The following is a 20,492-nucleotide window of genomic DNA, read 5'->3' as shown; positions in this document are numbered from 1 at the left end:
CGGTGAGGCGCAGGGACCGGCGCTCTCCCGCCTCGCCCCGACCCGCGGCCCGGGCCCGGCCTGGCAGCCGGCCCGGCATGCCGGGGCGGTCCGCCCCGCCTCGCCCCTCCGCCCGCTCCGCTCTATGCGGCTGGCCTTTCGCTCCGCCGCTGCCTCCGCCCCGCTGCTGCGCCCCGGCTGGGACGTGACCACAGCTCGCTTTGCCTCCTCCAAGCGCTCCTCCCCGCCGCCGCCCGGTGAGTGGCCGAGGCGCCAGGGCTTTTCTTCGGGGGGGGCACCTGGGAGGGTTCAGGGGGGCCGAAGGGGACCCCGCCGCTCCGCTTCGCCTCGGACGCTGTGGAGGAGTCGGGGCCGCGGTTTAACGGCCTTTGGCTTGCCCGTTTTTGCTGCACCTGGGCCCAACGAGAGTTGCCCCTTATCTCCTGAGGCTTCTCCTGCCCTGTCTGCTTCCCAGCGCTGCAGAGGCTGGAGTTGTCGTCGGTGTTAAGCGAGGAGCCCTGGACGTCTTCTGGTGCGTAAGAGGATTACGAGGCTTCCGTGGTTATTCATCCTCTGGCCTTGGTTTTGTGGCCGTGATGTCTTGTAGCCGGACACCTGCTTGCTGGGTGTAAGGCTTGTAGGCTCATTCTAGATCACCAGACTTACCTGAGAGGTTCCTGGAGAATTGCAGCTTTTAAGTGCAGATGCAGTGTGTCTGCCCTGAACTGATGGTATTGACGTCGTAGTAGTAAAGGTGTTTTCTTCTAAAAATAGATAAATAGCTAACAAGTAGTAATCTTGGTTAATTAAAGTCAATCTTAACACACCAGTGATGCTGTCAGTTTACAAAGGTGATTAAGAGCAGCCTTTGTTGGGAGAAATGTTGTATAACTTGGCGAGTGCATAACATAAAATATGTTTTTTAGCAATGGAGGCCCCATATGATGGCACTGAAGTGACTGTGGTAATGGAGGAAATAGAGGGCACTTACACTTATGCATCACCGGTGCCGTCTAAGAAGAAAAAGAAATATAAAAGTACTGGTGATCATGGAGAAAAAGCCAAAAAGCCTAGGTAAGTTCTTTCTGTCTTCATTTAGTGCCTGTGTAGGGTATGGGAGCAGTTTCCCTTGTTTCTGATAAGAGTGAACTTTGCAGTGCTCTTAGAATGCTTCATAGTGTAAAACTTAATGTATAAAAAATTAGCTTGACACTTTGGGCCCACTCTGACATCCTTGCCTTTATGGGTGCTACTGTTGCTCGATCTAAAGTTTGTGCACCACAGAATAATTTGCCTTAGGGTCTTTCTCCTTGCTTCAGAGGTTCTCCTCAGAATTGTAGTTTTCATGTGGTTAAAAATATATGTAGAAGTAGAATTGCTTGTCACTTGCTTGTCCCTTGACCTTGAGACAAACGTAGGCCTTGTGGATTTCTTTTTCCAAAGGAATTTATGTTGAATGACACTAACATTTCAGTCTCTGGTGTCGTTTCAGATCTGCTTACCTCCTCTACTATTATGACATTTACTTGAAAGTACAGCAAGAGCTCCCACACCTCCCTCAATCTGAAATCAACAAAAAGATCAGTGAGAGCTGGAGGTTGCTCAGTGTGGCTGAGAAAAGTTATTACTTGGAGAAAGCCAAGCTAGAGAAAGAGGGATTGGACCCGGTAAGTCATCTTTGTGGCAGTTCTTTGCCATGTGAAGAGAGAGGCACCTAGCTGCCTACGCGGCACTTTGCGCGGCAGAATCATTTAACTGTAGATTCCAGTTGTATTTCTGCTTAGGACAGCCTGTGAAGAAGCAATGCGTGAGGCCACTGCCTCTTCCTTTTGCTTTGTGTTCAGTGAAGAGATAATGTTTTGAAATTCAAGATGGATATGTCTAGTACCCGCTGATGGGGATGGTAGTTATTTTTGTGTCATGTCATCAGGGTGATTGATGGTAAAGTGGATGATAAAACCAGGGCTGAGAGGGATTCTGCCGGCTCTGTCACAGGGAGAAATTCCCAGCAGACTATCTCGGGAAACCATTTGAACTTTAGGCACTAAATATCAGGATTGAGAACTGAATCTTTTCCTCTTCTCATCTTCGTTTGTTCTGTACTCTGTTCTTGCCAACAGAACTCCAAGGTGTCCACTCGAACTGCAGTAGTTCCAGACATTCCAGGTTTCCGTAAGATTCTTCCTCGCTCAGATTATATAATTATTCCCAAAACCACTCTTCAAGAGGACAGGAGCAGGCAATCGCTGGAACTGTGTGTGACACAGGGTCAGGCAGCATCTGAAGGGTTGACAGCTTCCACCAATATCACAAATGTCTCCCGTGACGCTGTGCAAAACATCCTTTCTGTGGACTCGAGCCATGTTGGCATTTCTGAGCAGTGCATTGCCATTGAAGGACTAGCAGAAGAGGCTGCTTCCTTTGGTCAGCCAGATGCCGTGGAAGAAGTGGTTGCATCAGAGGTTCTCTCTCACTATGTTGGGCCCGTGACAGAGAAAGTGGCTGGAGATATCCTCTTGGATGAGGCTTCCTTGGAAATAGAAGGGCAACCGTATCAGACAGCCCGGGTAGTTATTGAAGAGACTCTAGTTAGCAGCTCCACAGACATCTCCAATGGGAGCATCGCTGTGGCGCGTCCTCAGGTTTCAGACGGTGTGTCTGTGGTGACCGTGGTGACTGGGAGGGTAAGTTATTTTTGTGACACTCAGCCTCCTGTCAGCGTCTCACCTGCAATGTCTGAGTGGTGTTTAACACATTTTACATTAGATCCTTGGTGGCTGCAGGAGATCCTGTGTTGCCCAGCATGCTTATGCTCAGTGGTGAGGGAAACAGCAACTTCTGTAACTCAGTGATTACAGCGTCTCTGCTTGCAGATTGACTCTGCCATACGCTGATATCACTTATGTCTTAAGATGACTGCTGGAGGTTTTTTGAATTATTTCTTATTAACTGTACTTGGGGTGGGTGCCCCAGTTGGACTACAAGATTCCCGGGAGATAAAATGTTCCCTCTGTGCTCCTGGTAGCTGTTTGCTTGGTTGCAGAGAGGTAGAAGGGAGTCCTTTTAAGTTGAGATGTTAGGGATTCGTTATAAAAAAACTTATTCTGGGAAGAACTGGATCTGCTTTTTTCAGTTTCAAGCTGTGAAGAGTTTGGTAATTTCCAGAGTAGACCCGGTAAGGCCATTGATTATTAAATAATCGCTGCTCTTTCCTGCCTTCTGGTCTCATTAGTCCTTAAGACATATGTTCAATGGTAATGTTCATGAGAGGGTGGGACACAGGTCACCATGTCTCTTATTTTCTGCATGTATTTTCCCTTTGGCTTCATTTTAGGATACTGAAGAGAGTAGCTCCTCCACACCCGCTACACAGTTTATTATGTTACCTTTGCCAGCTCATTCTGTTGTGGAGAACCCAGCATCAATTAAATTGGTAAGAAATTCAGAGTCTTGTATGGTCTTTTAAGGTATGGATGTATTGCCATAGGTTTGTCTTAAAGATGTTAGAGTAGGAAGGGTTTGATCATGGTCCGATTCTTAAAGATAATCCAATTTGGAGTCGTCATGTCAGTTGATATATTTCTTGTCCCTGGTTTTATGCCTCATGTATGCTGATGGGGTCTGTGGCTTCCTAGAGTGTCTTAGACGGGCCTGTTCCTGCTGCCTTCTTCCTCAAGGGGTTCTTGGAAACAGATGGAGTAGATAATGCTATCACAACACCTCTGGCCAACAGCAGTTTCTGTGTTGCTCTTTTCAGGGTCCGTGTAGCCATCTCTGTCCTCTAATTGGATGCATATTCGTCTTTATAAAATGCCAGCGTCCATCCCTTTAAGGGCAAGAATCTGCTCTTGTGACAGGAACACTTGAGCTCCCCAGTCTCATGGGTGGCTGTTGCTTTGTCCATGTGGCAGGAAAGGAGCAGTGACCTAAGGTTTGGAGAACCCACATAAAGGGTTGTGTGGCCTGTTGCATGAGGAACAATAGTATTATTTCTCTAACCTAACCATTCCAGCCACCTGTATTTCTGTAGCCATTGTAGGATTTCATTGTGCAGTCAGCATTGCAGCTCCTAGTGTTGTATAAGGCAGCATCAAATCCTGTTTTCCAGGTCCTTTATGCTTCCAACTGGTGGAACACTGCAGATGTTTGTAGTGGTGCATAGTACAATATTCTTGCAGGTGTCTTAGAAAGAATGGAAATATCTCAGGTTTTTGCTCCTGAGAAGCGCCTAGTTTAAATTGTCCCATTTCTTTGACTTGCATTTCTAGAAAAAAACGTACCTAGTTAGAAACTTACGGCACAACGGCTCCCTCAGGAGTGTTGAGTACAGAATGTTGAGAAGTGCTGTGCTGACAAAAACTCAATGTGTTGATGCAGTTGTCCTGGCAAAGGTGACGGGTTCTGCTTTAGTTGTCTATGAATAGCACCTGGTGGTGTTGCTGCAGTGGTTTATAGCAAGTTACACTAAAGCACCTGGGAGTACTTGACCATTGCATACAACAACAAATTACCAATGAAAACTGCCTCTGCATCATGAGAGCCTGTCTTCCAAGTCTTGTTGCCCTGTTGACATGAGTCTGTTGATCCCATCTTGCATCACTGTGGACTGCTGTTTGAATCGTTTTTATGCCATCTTATGGCTCTTTCACATTCATAAGAGAACTGTTACATCGCTCTAAATGCAAGGTTAGCTTCTCCAGTAGGTTATATGCATTGTTCACCTCTGTTTTGCAGTTTGACCTAAATTCTGGTAATAGTGAAGGCTCTTGCGTAGACTGAGCGTTTAGACTCAGAGTAGGTATGTTGCTGACTCATGCTGATCCAACTCTGTGGTGGCTGATTGGTAAAAGGAATAATAGTGGAGGGCTGGTGATTTGCTGAATAATGTTTGTAAAGTGTTTATGAGGAAAAAGGGAGTGGTGAGCACAGCTTTGTGATTTTCAGCTTTGTAGAGAAAATTCTTGACAACTCTCGTTTCAGACAACCACCTACACTCGCAGGGGACATGGAAACTGCACCAACCCTGGCTGTTCCTTCACTTACGTCACCAGGCATAAGCCACCAAAATGCCCGACATGTGGGAACTTCCTGGGAGGGAAATGGATCCCAAAGGTAAATATGCCTGTCCTTCCCTGATTTTCATACAAAAAGTGCTGGGTTTGTGAATGCCTGTGATATTTCTGGACCTGTAGATCTAGCACAGGAGGTCAGATGTGCCAGAATTGATCCCTGTGCTTGTGTTCCAACGCTTGTGCTGGAGCAAGTCACCATTGCAGAGGGCCCTCGGCCAAGGTGACACAGACCCGAAATCACCACCCTTTGGGTAAAGATGCCACTTGTAATGGTGTCAGTTAGAATAGGTGGGGCTGCATTTGGTAGCTCTCCCTCATTGAGAGGACACACATTCTTCTGGCCCTCTGCCTGCATTATAGTTCCTGTGACTGGAAGGCATTGCCTGGTCTTCCTGCTACAGCCCTAGCTAAGCTCAGGGATTTGGTCAAACCATTTGTCTTGTGGTAATTTTTCTGCGTTTAAAGTTCTTCTGCAAATTGAGGTTTACTGTGGTCTTTCAACATTTGTTTTTTCAACAGAAAGGACGAACAATTCTCAACTACAGTAGATATATTATCCTTTGGGAGATAGCTAATAAAGTTGATCTATTGAAAGTTGATGTTCTCTTGGGTGTTGTTGACTCATGGCCATGTGTCTGGTCATTTGTGATGTTGTGACCTTTGGCTGGAAAGAAATTTTCAGGTGTCGGTAGAGTTGTGAAGTTCATTTGAGTGGAAAAGTCTTTCTCCATGTGATACCTACTCTGCTTAAGTTATTGGCATCTCTACTAGCTGTATACAGCAAAAAAACACTTGCTCCTTAAACCTTGGCAATGTCATGGTAATTAGTCAGCTCTGAACAGATGTGTGTTTGTTAAATTTCTGTCTGAAACAAGGCTCCTCAGGCACAAGTTAAAGAATGTTCTCAGTGTGAAAATTTGTATTGACATTCAGTGGCTTTAGGTGGATTTGTTCTGAACCTCCTTTGTTTTGTGTCTAGATCCATTAAGCATTTAGGGGGAAGAACTTTTCTAGGCAGCGTACAAACTCTGTAGTGTCTGAGATGGTGGCTGGGCTTCCTACGTGGTAGGCTATAAATAATGATGATGGCTTCTTAGCTTTTGTTCTGTAAACCTGCTGAAGTGGTTAGATGGCTAACTGCAAAAAACATCTTTCCGCCTGAATATGGCGTGCCTGCTCCTGTTAAATCCTTTATTGATTAGAACTGAAAGGTTTTAGAGGAAGTTTTCTTTCTGGCTTTCAGTTTTATTGTGCTTTTCTGGGAACATGTTTTCATAAACAGTTCCACTTGTTTTTATGGTGTCATGCCTTGGGAAAAACATGCACCAGCAGTTTTTTTTTTAACTGCTAATGGCATCAGTAGAACTGAAACTAAATATATACATACCTTCCTGTTCCTTAGAAAGAAAAGGGGCTAGGTTAGAAGATGCCTGTTTTTTAAAAACCTAGATTATCCTTCTGAGTATGAACTCTGTAGAGAGCTTAGAATTGTGTTTATCATGACAGAAACTCTTGATTCCGTTTCTGATATCTCTTTGCATATTCAGTGTTCATCGTACCTTTGTTGACCCCAATGCATGGCTTCTGTAGTCTTAGTCTTGAAGACAACATTTTTCTTAAAGTCAAAAAGCCTTCCTGAATAATTCTGTTTCCTGACTTGCTCAAGTGCATGCTTTTCTGAATGCAAGGATCCAAAAGGTGCAAGTTCTCTATCCCTTTGGTTCCTCAACAGTGTGGCAGAGAGCTGAAGCTATGAAAGGGGAGCGTAGGAGGTGGGTCCTTGTTACAGAGGGTGGTGGGTGAGTTTGTGATGTTGATGCTAATGGTGATATTCGAGGGAGTTCAAGAAAGACTGATTCTTTAAAGTAAACAGTGTCTAAAAATAATACATGAAGGGCCAGGAGGCTACATAAAATGTTAACAGGGACTTTGCTGTCATAGGAAATTATGTCCTTCTGCTCTCGTACAACTCACTGCTTAAACACTTAGGATTTTGCTGTTTTGATGCAGCATTAAATAGGCCATGGCAAACCTGGCATATGTGAAGGGGACTTACTTATCTGTGAAAGCCTAAAGCTCTGAAATGTGACTATCTCTTTGTTTCCAGGAAAAGCAACCAAAAAGCAAATCTGAGCCAAATTCAGGCACCTCCCTTAAAACTCCGGCAGCTAAAAGAGGTCAGCAGTCAGCATTCACAGAACCGGCAGCTGTTAGTGAAAGTACCTCCAAGTCTGCCTTGGAAAGCTCGGAAGCTGTCAGCCAGCTGCTGAATGCTGTGCCTGTTGGAGGGCGAATGCAGGAGAGGGAGTGGGAGGAAGTGATCATCTCTGAGGCTCACATTCTTGCAAACAATGTGCTTGCTGAAGACAGAGGGAGTGCTGTTGGAGTGATGCTGGGTCAAGAGAGCCAACGGCAAGGAGACTCTTCTTTGGAGCAGGCAGAAAAAGATAGCTTAGGGCTGGGGATGCCACCCTCTTCTGAGGTGCCGAGTCCAAATGCCTCTGCAAAAAAGCCAATGGGGTGAGTCAGTTTTCCATATGTTATGGGAGCGTATGATGTCTGTTGTGTGCTGATGGGACTAATCCAAGAAATTGAAGGCTGTTGGCAGTGCTTCCTTTAAGGCCTGTTTTGTTTACTGTCTGTTTTCTGCCAGTCCAATATTGTTCCTTTGAGATTTTGTCCGTTAGAGCTATTTTTTTTTTAAAGTGACGATTAAATTGTAGTCACAGGGCAGATGTATCCTTAGCACTATTTCTCCTTTCTACTGCAATAGCTGTAATTAGTGTGCAAACAAAACACAATTCAGGGAAGAGCAGAAAGTTGAGGCTGAGGTGGAAACCATAGGATTTTTTTCCAATTGTAGCTCTTCTTTTTCAGAATTGATGCTCCAGCTGCTACACACAAAGGACAAGAAGTAAAGAGTAAACCAAGACCTAAGCCCTCCCTGCTGGCTGCAGCAAGACCCATGCGAGCCATTCTGCCTGCACCAGCCAGTGTGGGGAGAGAAGCCAGCACGGAGCAGCCTAGCAACAGACAGGCCTTCGCAAATACTGGTAAAAGCAGTATTCTCTGGTGTGCTTTGGGAGTGGTTGTCTTTCCTCACCACATTGAAGTGGTCTCTGTCAGATAAGAAGATATGTCTGAAGGGAGATATTGACCTGCCCTAGAAAAAAGCCACTCTCTCTCTCTGAGAGTGCAGGTAAATGGGCCATGAAACACCTGCTTGGGTCGTTTTGCGTTCAGACGCAAAATCTCACGTGACTATGGTGGCACTTAGCAAAGATGTCAGAATGAAACGGGACCTGTTTTCTCATCTCTAACCTGCTGCATCCTTTTCCTCCTTCAAGACAAGCATTCCCCTGTGAGAACATCAGGCTTGAAGCCCAGTACGCTGAAACAATTAGGCCAGTCGATTCTGCAGCCACCGAGTGCTGAGGAGCGAAAGGTTTGTTCTTCAAATGCATATTATTTTCCAGTGGGTTTTCTTTCCCCAGATGAGGGATATGGCCCGAATGGTGAGAAATAGAACGTAAAATGTATCAGCCTTATGATGATGAGATCTGTGACTGATAGTTTTTATGAGATGGCTCGGAAGCAGCACGAATGTTAGATGTCCGAGTGTAGGAAGTGAACTGAGAGATGCTGTTGGCTACTTTGAGAACCTCCCGTCTACTTCCAGAAAATGTTTTGAGGATCTGCTAGTGCTGCTTTGATAATCTGACGTGCAATACTGAGTACTGAGACTTACACCTGTGAAATATGTCTGAGTATGCCAAGATGCTGGAATACTTCTGTTTGAATTGCATTGCCTTAGTATGCAAAACAGCGTGTTGTAGTCCTCTGATATTGAATTAACACGAATTGATTTCTTGGGGATAAAAAATGCTAATAAGTATTGCTTACGGGATGTATGTATCCATTAGTATGTGTCTCATGGGTGTTTTTTCTGGTTTCAATCTTTAGCTCCACAGTGCTTTGACCAGTAGGGCGTCTCAGGTTAAAGTCGTGGAGGTCAAACCAGACATATTCCCTTCCTACAAGTACAGCTGCACCGTAACTTTGGTGAGAATTTTTCACATGGTCTGATTTACGCCATGGGGAGTGTCATCTCTGGGATGAGACCATTCCGTGACTTTTGTTTTACTGACTTGCAGAAATGTATCTCGTAGTTAATGGGAGACAATCTGTACTTTGTATGTCATCTGTTGACCTAATCCAGGGTGACTGTACGCTGTTGCAGTCATGTTTGGGACCTTGTTAAGAACTGGATTTTTCTTCATGTCCCAGCATAATTCCCATCCCTTCCTTGAGTTCAGCAGGGAGGATCAGTGGTTTCTGAATGAGTTTAATGTATGAGTGTTTGTGGTCTCTGGAACTGGTGCCAAAATGCTTGAGTGCCAGTTAAAATATTCTGTGCAAAATTTGACCTTTTAATGAGGTGTTATAAAGTGATGAAAAAGCATATGATATTCAAACAGACTTTTCTAGAATCTTGTTGGGATATAAAAGTCAAGGTCAGCAAACATCTTTTTTGTGTCATTCAGGATTTGGGATTGGCAACATCACGTGGCAGAGGGAAGTGCAAGAACCCCTCTTGTAGTTACGTGTATACAAACAGGCACAAGCCACGAATCTGTCCAAGCTGCGGATACAACCTTGCCAAAGACAGAGCTGAGAAAACAGCGAAATCCCTGGTAAGTTTCAAAATAGTTTGTCCTATCAAATAGCTACTGTGGAGTGGGCGGGGAATTATGTTGGTTTGTGGGTGCTGGTGGAAGCATGTTAATTACTTCTCATTATGGTAAGCTTTTCTAACAGAATAACGTCCTATTGAAAACACTTGTGATGATGTTTGTATTGTCCAGTTCCTGCAACGGTGGTGCTTCAGGCTGAGGATGAGACTGAGTGCACTCAGTTCTACCACTGGATGTCTCTGTAGCTTAAAAATGCTTATGATGTGTTGGTACATGCTGGGAAAATCACCCCTAAAGTCACGTTTGTTGTGTCAGCTTTGTTGAACTTCAGACTCCCAAGTGTGCTCTGCGCTCTGACCAGTTTGTGGCTAATGTCAGTTGAGTTAGTACATCTTGTATTAGAGCTTGCTATTTTTAGGGGTTTGTAGCGCAACTTTACTTGCAGAATTCAGAATACTTCCTGAATTTATTCCTGGATGTAGTACTTTTTTTTTTCCCTGTTGTAAAATTATATTTTTCAGTTGTCTGCTGTTCTACGTGGATGTAAATAATGAATTCTGGTTTTTATTTGTTTGGGGTTTCTTTTTTGCATTTGAAGTTTCAAAGGTTAGCTTTTCTCATGCAGAATTGTTTTGTTGTTTGTTTTGTTGGTTTGGTTTTTTTTTTTAAAAAAAAAGGAGCTGTCCTGTTCTTAGCTGAAATGCCGACTCAGCATATAGACAGGCTACATTTTAGTCTATGTGGTAATATAACTCTTGCACTTGCCTTTTTTATTTTGAAGAACATAACTTTGTGTAGTGTTTTGTTTTTTTTTAAAAAAAAAACCAAACAAACTGAAATTGCCTGTGTGAAACTCACACATAAGCAGCTGTGTAAGGAACAGCAGTGCGCTTAGCTCAGCTTGCGTTTTGAGAGGCATGTGCCTTGTCTCTTCCTCATTTATTTTTTTTTCTTATTTTCTGGTTCTAGATCTGCTTAACACTCCTATCACACAGTTCATTGTTGTCTCTGCTGTTTTGGACTGATCATTTATCTCATTGCTGGACTAGACAGGAAAACAGGTTGAAATGTTGGCAGAGGAGTTTGTGATTAAACAGATTAGCCTGTTTGTATTCTTGCTATTCTTCTGAGCCACCTAGAGTTTCATTCTCCTGTGCTTGTGCATTTTGTCTTGATAGCATATGTGCGTTGAGGGTGTGTGTCTAAGGACTATAGCTGATTGATTGTAATTGATTAGTGTATTCTGTACATCACAGCCCCTACTTCTCACTTGGCATTTGCCTCCCCTAGCTTCTGCCATGGCTCTCTGAGCGTGTTATACAGGAGAACGTGCTTGATAACCCACGGAGAAAAGCAGTGATGATTGCTTATTGAAGTGTTTACATACCTCTTGATGGTTGTCCTAACCCTCTTGAGCCTCCATCTCTGCTCTGACACTCCAGTTTAGTGGTAAATCTGTGATGGTCTAGCGGTATTATAGGAGTTCCTGAAAGGCTGAGCTGTAATAAAGTCTTTTTGGTGAAGTAACTTTGGCTTGAAGCTATTGTCTGGGGTCAATGATTGAGTGGAGTGGAAGTCAAGTCTACTGGGTACAAAGATTACTGTGGTTCTCCTACCTTTTATGACTTCTTTGGGCTTCTTAATATTTCATCCACATTCTTGCCTAGTTGCATATGTGAGTGTTTGACTTGCTTTCTAGGAGGTCAGTCCAGGTCAGTCTGATGTGCTGAACACCAGTGAGCCCCTAACCCCCTCCCAGAAAGAGATCCAACGTCAGTCCACCCTGCAACTGCTGCGCAAGGTAATGCAGATCCCAGAGAATGAATCGGAACTGGCCGAGGTCTTCACGCTCATCCATGAACTCAACAGTTCTCGGCTCATCCTGTCCAACGTGAGTGAGGAGACAGTCACCATAGAGCAGACCTCCTGGTCAAACTACTATGAGTCTCCATCTGCGCAGTGCCTCCTCTGTAACAGCCCGTTGTTCAAAGGGGGACAGAAGTAAGATTCTGTTTTAGACTCGTGACTCTTTCAACCTCGCGCTGATATTCTATGCTACAAGTGTGCCTGAAATAAATATTTGCTCTAGCCCCTGGTAGTGATGCTGGTGTAAGTGACACTAAATAAGCTACACGTGTGTGGAAGGGGTTTGGCTGGTTAGCAATAAGCTATTTCTGTTTCTCCTGTGCAGTGTAGTTTGTCATAGTTATCATTTCCTTACAGCGGGAGAGCTTGATCAAAGAGTTACTGCTAAATCTAGATTATTTTATTTTTTTTAAATGGAATCTTTTCATTACTCATCCCTTCTTTGTTTTCCAGTCTGATGTTTTGAGGCTGACAGAGGCAAAATTGTGGGATTGTAGATGTGCATTATGTGATTTCCCTTTTCTCTCTCTTCCTGATCAGAATATTTCCTGTGTGGATCTTCTTGCTTATGATGTTTTCGTTCTTTTCATGGCTTAGCGTGGGCTTGAGTGAATCCTTTTTTGGAACAAATACCTAAATTGAAACCTGAAGGACTTTCAGAAATTACCACGTATCGGCTAGATTACCTTAACTAGATTTGTATAAAAGCCCATAGGATATCTCGCACTAAGTCTGCCAAACATCCTCCTGTTGCCAAAAGCCTGAGCTGAAATGTTTCCCGCAGCAAAATGTTGGGTAGTTTACTGTTGTGTGTGTTTCTTCAACCAAAAAGATTTTCTTGATACCAATTAAGGATGTTTGCTTTGGTCAGGCTAGCACTAATTGAGATTTTTCCAGCAGAGATACTCTTTATACTCAGTAATTTTTAGCAGAACAGAGCTATCTTGTACCCCTTCCCTCACCTTGTGACTTACCAACCTGTGCATTGTAAATCCTTGTTTCTGTGCTGGGCTGCTTTGCGGCGCTCTGCGTGTGGGACTCTCACATGTGCCTGTGTAGGCTCTAATTAAACCCCTGCCAGTAGGAGGGAGCTTGCTTTGACTTTGATTCCTATTTTCTCAAGTGGACAGCTGTATTTCTGCTACTAGGGCACAACTGGCATTTTCCTGTGTGAACTTTCTCCTCGGCAGCTGTACTGTAGAGGAGCAGGCCTTTCTGAATCTCTGTGTGTGTGCAGGGACGTGCTGTCAGGTGGAATGTGTTACTGGTCACCATTTGTTGTCCCATGGCAACAGGGCTGACTCTTCTCCCAGGGCAGCTGGGGCCGTAGATTTTCTCCACCTCTCAAATACTAAGTGCCCCATGTACGGAGCTGGAGAGATGCTATGGTTCTGTTAAAAGAATGTGAGCAGTGACCTGACTCTGCCAGGGGACTCCATTTAAAAGAGTAATGTTTTTTTTCTGGTATTCTGTGATGTGAGCTGGCTTAAACTGCCATACTAATGAACTGATCTCAACTAGAACATTTTAAGTTACTACAGGACTGGACTGAAAAACCTGTTGGCTTGACTCTGCGTCATCTTTTGTTGTCTGTTACAGTTCCCTTGCTGGTCCTCAGGAGTGCTGGCTGCTGACAGCTAATAGATTACAGGTGGTTACAGCTCAGGTCAAAGTGTGCTTGAACCCGCAGTGCCTGGCCCTCCATAGCTTCACTGATATTTACACAGGTAGGAAAAATGCAAGCATACTAACCTGCATCATGACTGCAGCCTAAACCCTTCCAAAGCCTTGGACTGTAGCAGGGCATTGTCTTTGCACAGAAAAGCCTATTCCCTGCCCCGCTGTATTAAACTTGAATTATTTTTGACTTGCACTGTTCTTCTCCTGCTTCTGCAAATAAATTTATATTTGTGAGGAAAAACACATACGAAAGCTTTGTTGAGGAAGACCGTGCCTTGCTTTACTGGTGTATGTCTCTTCTGTGTAAGTGGTAAATGTTGAGTTCTGCAAGGCAGCCCCTGAGATCGTAGTCAAAGACGTCTCTGCAGAGTGCTGTTTCTCGGTGTTGACTGGTGAGACTCGAGTGGCAGTCGCTGTGAGCCTCCTGCAGGGCAGCACGGAGCTGAGATAGATTGGCTGCTCTTCCTTGCAGCTTTTTAAATTTAAAGACAAGTCTGTTAAAAGAAGCTAATCTTGCTGATGTGCAGAGGGAACAGTCCCAGAAACACTATCCACATGTTCCATTATCCTCTGAACTGTACTTGTGTGAGTATGCTGTGTATCAGTAAGGAATATATTTCTTTGTGACGATGATCTGGAACCCTACAGACAATTGACTGTCTTGTTTTAACTCCAGGCCTTTTCAATGTGGGTAACAAGTTGCTGGTGAGCTTGGATCTCCTGTTTACGATCCGAAACCACATTAAACTTGGAGAGGATCCCAGAGTGGCTGTTGGCAATATTCTCGACTCTGTTCAGGAGCAAACTGGTGGGTTTTCCTTCTTGTTTTTTACCGTAACATTTACACCGAACTGTGACCTGCTGCTGATGGTTAGGTTATAAAAAGGCAAAACTCACCTATTCTAGTGTGGTATGTTTCTGTTAAATTACGTCATAAACCTAACAGTGCCTCTGTGACCAGTTCTTTGTAACAATTCTCTGGAGGACAGGTTTGTTTTTATTCTGCATTAGGAGAGTTCTGCTACCTCTCCACTGACTTTAGGAAGTGAAAGCTGTAACACTGGCATGTTCTCTTTTCAGAAAAAAGCCTGAGCCCTGATGAGCAGGTTCAGCTCCAGGAACTGCTGTGCAATGGCTACTGGGCCTTTGAATGCCTAACAGTTCGGGATTACAATGATATGATCTGTGGAATCTGTGGCATAACCCCCAAGGTGGAAATAGCCCAAAGGAATGTGGAAAATGTCCTGGCACTTAAAAATATAGAGGTAGGCTTTTCACAAACTTCACATCCTGTTCATGTTCAAAGCAGATCATAGTGGCTTTTGCTGACTCTGGTCTTCATAATACACAATAATTACATGAGGCCTTTGTGAGCAGTTTTCTGCTGATGCCTGGCAAGAGGATGTGGCTGGAGTGGTGATGCCTGCACTTCCTCTTAGAGGTGTTGATGTATGGTTTGGGGAAAACGCGATCCTCTGTCCCTGGACCACAGCTTTTGTCCGGCAGCCTCTGACAGCAGGGACCTTGGGTGAAAGTTGCTGAACTTGGCCTTCTTCCTTTGACACAAAGGCATTCTTTTTTTTCCCCGACAGCAGTTTCCTTGAGGTGCTGTCTTTTCTAATGGGGGAAAAAAGCACCACTACTAGTATGCAGCATGTCTGGCTTTTATGTCAAATAAATGGTTTTGACTCTCCCCCAAAGAAAAGTGATTGTGGGGAACTCTGGGAGCGTGAAGTCACCTTGTTATATCTGGGCTGAGCACTGTCCTGTACAGTCCTCATGCCTTGAGCGAGGCTGACCCAAAACTGTCAAATGAACTATGGTTATTTGTATTTGACCAGTGTGTTTCTTGCGCCTTCTAGTTTACTTGGCCAGAGTTCTTGCCATCAAGTGAAGTGAATGTAGAAGACTTCTGGTCCACGATGGAAACAGAGGTGATTGAGCAGATGGCTTTTCCTTCCAGCATCCCCATCACAAAATTTGATGCCTCTATTGTTGCTCCTTTCTTCCCTCCACTGATGAGAGGAGCAATGGTGATCAATACTGAGAAAGACAAGAACCTGAATGCACAGACAGTGCCAGGTAACTGTTGAGGTTGGGCTTATTAAGGGAGTGCTTTACGTGGCAGTGACTTCAGTCTTTTGGTGATGCTTGGAGTTGAGAATTGATGATTGCATGACTCTAAAAAAAGTTATGTCTGCTGGGAGAAGACAAGAATGCTGGGGTGAGTTCAGTGGTTCTCAGGATACTTAGCAGCTTAAGCTTTGGCCTGCCCAGTGAAGCTTGAATGCACTGGTGTTCTCTGATGCACTTGAGACATGGAGGACATGAAAATACTACACCCCAAATGAGATACGGTCTGATTGCAGAGGGATGCATGCATAACTTGAGTGCCAGTCAGTGTTTGTTTCGTGTTAGACTGAAACTTGGACTGTGAAAGCTGCAGCAGTGCTTGGTACCTCAACATCATGATCTCGGTAAAGGGCGATTAAGTTTTTACAGAACTTGAAGAAAGACTAGGAGATGGATGTGTTAGTCTCGATCAGTACTGTCAACATGCAGTATATCCAGGGCGTTGGCTGCGTGTAACAAGAAACCATAAGCTCAGATGTATGAGAGCTAAATTTAGTTTGCAGTCATTTCCCTTTAGAATTTAGGTATTAGGTATAAGAAGGAAAACTGGCTTTGCAAGCTTAACGAGTATATGAGTTGGCTTAGCAGACAGGACTACGAGTGTTTTAGAGAGTTGAGCTGCAGAAAGGCTACATGGGCTTTTGTGGAAGTTGAACTCCAGAGGAAGAACCAGGGAGGAGATGCGAAGGGTAAGCCTGGAGCGTCTCAGTCCGAAGGCTGCAGTCACATTTCTCTGTGCTTTTCTGTCACTTGTTTACCCTCACATCAACCCAACCAGTCATTTAAAGGTTACAAATGATAGGAAAGATGCATGGAGTCTGCAGCTCTGCTGGACTCAGTCTGGTGAGCTCACTAGCAAGGGTTTGAGAGAAGTGTGGGCTGTGATGTGCTTTGGAAATAGGACTGTTCACAGCTTTCTCTTGCTGACAGTTGATTGTGCAATCTCTGCTTCTGTAGTCTTCAGAAGAAATTATTTTGGTGACTTCCCTTCCCAAGAATGAGCGCTGAGACTTGTTTCCTGCCTTTGCAGGTAATGGGAGTGCCTTGGTGAGGCTCCTTCAGGAGGAAAACTTCAGGCTTGAGCTGATAAACTCTTACAGCGAGAAAGAGCTGCAGAGCTTTCTGACACAGTGCAGCATCCCCTGGGAGGCTTCAGCTACAAAGGTAATGGCTTGCTTGCCCACATACAAGCCTGCAGGAGTGGAGCTGTTCTTCACTGTCTTTCCCTCATTCACGCTTGCCATCCTAGATAATTAACTTCTCATCTGACTGCGCTAAAGGCAGGGGTGGGTTAGAAGTGAGTGCCTGCAGATTATAGGATAACTTACACATGGTGAAATGAAGTGAACCTTTGTGGGCTAGAAGAAAGGAAGCCTGTAATTAGCTTGTCACAGGCTCACCATGGTGTAATTGCTTGTCATCCTTATGGTGCTGAGTGGGGGATTAGGAAGTTACTGGATGAAGTGCAAATTAGGATTTGGGAAATTTCCCTGCAGCCTTCTCCCTTTCTGGAGGAGTCCATTTATTTTAGCCTCATACTGACTTTGCCTGGGGCCTATCTTTCCTAGGACCAGCTCTGCTACTCCCTCCTTGCTCTCTATGAGTTTGTACAGAATGGGACAAGTGTCACGCAAGTCTCTGCTCATCACACAGGAGGGAAAATCTACAAAGTGTGTCCACATCAGGTAAGGAAGACTGGAGTCAGCAATGCTTTTTCTTACCTAGCTTTTCACTATTATCTGACTTAACAGTGTGGAATTCCCTTATTAAATAGAAGGAATGGAGTGGGTCTCTCTGAGCATTGGGAATGAAACACACTGCCTCAGGGAGCTGGAGTATGAGCAGTCTTGCAGGAGATTTCAGGATCAACTAGTGATCTGAAGCCTGATTTTGATCTCGCTGCTGAGGTGGAGCTGAAAATCACCTCTTCCTGAACAAGATAAAGTGAATGTCTATGAGGAGGAAACAGAATATCTTTAGAGAAAGTAACTCTCTGGTTACCGTATTGCTGGAATACCTGAAAGGAAGCTTAATTTTTTAAGACTATATTTTTTTTTTTTCCTTAAGTTTTCAGTTTTACTGTGCTGTTTGGTGATAATCCTTTTCTTGTCAGGTTGTGTGTGGCTCAAAGTACATAGTAAGAGGAGAAAATGCGCGGGATCATGTGGACTTGCTGGTTTCCTCACGTCACTGGCCTCCAGTGTATGTTGTTGATACAGCCTCGTCAGTGGCGCTGTGTGCAGACGTCTGCTGTCCTGGCCTGACTTCCCAGATGTGGGGGAAAAACCAGGGCTGCTTCTCTGACCCTATGGATCCTCCAACGGTTAGTTGTGTTCACCTTTGCACTCTGCTATGCCAGTCCAATATGGAAAAGTTTCAAGTGAGATTTAAAATTTAAAAAATGTATGTAACCTGCATTGTGCCTCAAGATGATTTGAGGAGGTAAGTGTCTCCTGGCTCACGGCTTTGCCAGTGCATAGCTTCTGAGCGTAGCGGAAAGCGTTACCTGTTGCTTGGGGCATTGTATTAGATTCGTGCTCCTTAATAGGAAGAGCTGTGCTGGAAGTGCATTGTAATGGTTCAAATCATGAACTTCGGAGCGTGTTGCTTATTTTGACACAGCAACTCACTTCTCTCAAACTACTGCTATTACTTGAGAAATGGGAGAAGAAGAGGGTTGCTAGTGCCTTGGGATTATCTCTGAGGGCATACGGGTGAGGAGGGAGTGTACAGAACCACCGTAGTGGCATTTAGGGGAAGCCTGAATCACTTAGCCTTCCCTCTGTCCTGGGTCATAGTGCTGGTTGGAGTTCAGCAGAATGGTAGTTTTGTCTTGTTCTCCTCAGCTGTGGGGAAGTTGCTTCTTGTTCTACCTGGTCCGTGTCTCTCTCTCCCTCTCTCTCAGTACGTGTCCTGCCCTGAACTGCTAGACCAGCACTACAGCGTAGACATGACTGTGGCTGAGCACTCTGTTCAGCACCCAATCACCAAGTCGTCGACACGCCGAATTGTTCACACGGGTTCAGAGCAGAACAGCCACCGAGACCCAACGGCTCAGCATCACTGCATCTCCCTGTGCCGAGAGCTGGAGCCTTACAGTGCCATCATCGCTGCTATCAACGACAGCAAAACTAGCAACATCCGCCAAAGGCCCATCACCTTCGAGAACGCCACGCACTATTACCTCTACAACCGCCTCATGGACTTCCTCACCAGCAGGGAAATTGTGAATCGGCAGATCCAGGAGATCGTACAGAGCTGCCAGCCTGGGGAGGTGGTAATTCGCGATGCTCTCTACCGGCTGGGAGTGGCCCAGATTAAAACAGAAACGGAAGAGGATGAAGAGGGGAAGCAAGAGGATGATAGAGGTTGCTGAGTAACAAAGCAGCTTGTTGGTTTCTCTCTCTGGTCGTGTGGGTGGCTGGGCCGGGCCAGCTTCTGCAAGGTTTGGGCAGCTGTCTGGCTTGAGAGTTTATTTTTACAGGTTGGAGTTGTGATGCCGGTGGCTTTGACTGCTATTAATGACCAAAGAGCTGTGTGCTTCCAGAGTGTCACGATAGCTGTTGCGAGCATGGGTCTGTCACCCCCCCTTGCTGAAGGCTGCAGCTGCCTCCTGAGGTGTGTGATGGACCCACTGCTCGGTGGTGTGAAATGTTTCCCTCCCTGCAGCTGGCAAGTAGAGAAGGGAGAGGCATTTCTGGTAGTGGGGAGTACGCACGGTCAAATGCACAGGTTTTTTTTTAATGCCGAATCTTGCTTACTGACTTCTTTGTGCATATTGGTGGCAGGGCTGGGGGCGTGGGAGCAAGCACGAAAGGCGGACAGCTAACAAGATTCCCCCAAAACATTCTGAATAGATTAGGACACTGACTCCTGCTTGGAAATCTTGCAGAGCTCTCGTGCGTTAGCTGTAAGGAGTCTTTAGTCGAACAGGAGCCATGCAGCTTTAACACGCTGTATCTGGGGAGCTTCCCTGGAGGCTGCACTCCTGGGTCCAGGATTGTGGGTGCTCTGGCTCCAGAAAGTTTTCTAGAATTGTTTGTCCCTTCACATAAGCACTCATAATTTAGAAGCTGAAACATACAGTGAGTGAAAAGTGTTCTGTATGTTAAGGTAAGAATTGACCGGGCGAGCCCCAGGGGACCCAGGCTCGTTGGAGGGCTGTATGAGCACTGTGTAAGGTGGTGGCTGTGGAAAGGGGAAGGACACTCAAAATGTCTCTGCTGTCCTCCCAGACACTTTTTTTTTGTTTTTTTCCCCTTTTTTTAAGCAGTTTGATTCTATTCAAGGACTTGAGTCGTCCTCTCCTTAGAACAGAATCACAAAAACTGTCTGTGGGATCAAGAAGAAATGATGAAAGCAGCGTCACCAGGGTGAGCAGGGCTCGGTATTCCTCCCCCAGAGGGGACGCTGGGAGAGCTGCAGCCGTGTGTGCAGTCTCAGCACTCTGACAGGTGTCATATTTGCCCTGCTCGTGTCCGCACAGCGCTGTGTGGGCTAGAGAAGTCTCATGCTGCCCAAGTTGCTTTATCAGCTCCTTGAGAGGAGTCGGCCTGAGACCTCTGCCCCTACAGCGTGTCTGAAGAACACCTAGGGCTGGGGTTGTAAAGCTGCGCGTGTTGTCTGCTGCCAGCTCCCTGCTGCTGGTGATGACGGTGGATGGATGTTTGCTGTGACCCGCAGAGGAGAGGAGGGGGATGCCGGACTGCTAAGTTGCCATCCAGGGAGTTTATTTTGTCGGAGTGAGCAGTGGGGAAGATTCAGAGGCTTGAGGTGTGGTTGAAAACTCCCTTCTGTGAAGGGGAACCTATTGAGTACCGTACTGTTAAAGTAAATGTATTAAGTCTGAGCAAATGCAGTAATTATGGCTTGGGGTTTTTCTGTTAAGAACATTAACTTATTATAAGAGACATTAGTGACTTTTTTCAGTCAGTGATAAAGTTTAATAAATTATCTCCAATTTTGGGGGTGAAACTGTGGCCAACTGACTTGTTTCTTGTGTACAAGACCTGGAGGACTGCAGTGGGAAAGGGCACAAGCACCAGGTGGATGTACATCACGATTCCAG

At 45.2% G+C, this 20,492-nt stretch overlaps 1 protein-coding gene across 3 annotated transcripts; it reads left to right on the top strand.

Annotated features, from left to right (window-relative positions):
• Positions 1-15: 15 nt before the first annotated feature.
• On the top strand, positions 16-20,403 carry HMGXB3 (HMG-box containing 3). 3 transcript variants are annotated; one of them, XM_054217193.1, is made up of 20 exons: positions 16-236; positions 906-1,053; positions 1,472-1,646; positions 2,100-2,663; positions 3,314-3,412; positions 4,960-5,091; positions 7,159-7,571; positions 7,929-8,104; positions 8,399-8,496; positions 9,015-9,113; positions 9,596-9,745; positions 11,448-11,746; positions 13,211-13,338; positions 13,968-14,099; positions 14,372-14,556; positions 15,154-15,373; positions 16,455-16,588; positions 16,993-17,109; positions 17,538-17,747; positions 18,330-20,403. In XM_054217193.1, exons 1-20 carry the CDS (start codon positions 125-127, stop codon positions 18,798-18,800), a joined length of 4,062 nt encoding a protein of 1,353 aa, XP_054073168.1. In that variant the 5' UTR covers positions 16-124; the 3' UTR covers positions 18,801-20,403. The 3 variants fall into 3 exon arrangements, with proteins under 3 accessions (XP_054073168.1, XP_054073167.1, XP_054073169.1); XM_054217192.1 differs by having other exon boundaries at positions 11,445-11,746; XM_054217194.1 differs by lacking the exon at positions 16-236 and adding an exon at positions 280-511 and having other exon boundaries at positions 11,445-11,746.
• Positions 20,404-20,492: the final 89 nt, after the last annotated feature.

Source organism: Rissa tridactyla, chromosome 11, assembly GCF_028500815.1.
Source record: "Rissa tridactyla isolate bRisTri1 chromosome 11, bRisTri1.patW.cur.20221130, whole genome shotgun sequence".
NCBI classification, from domain to species: Eukaryota; Metazoa; Chordata; class Aves; order Charadriiformes; family Laridae; genus Rissa; species Rissa tridactyla.
The sequence above is the reverse complement of the archived record's forward strand: the minus strand, read 5'-3'. Positions and strand labels throughout refer to the sequence as shown.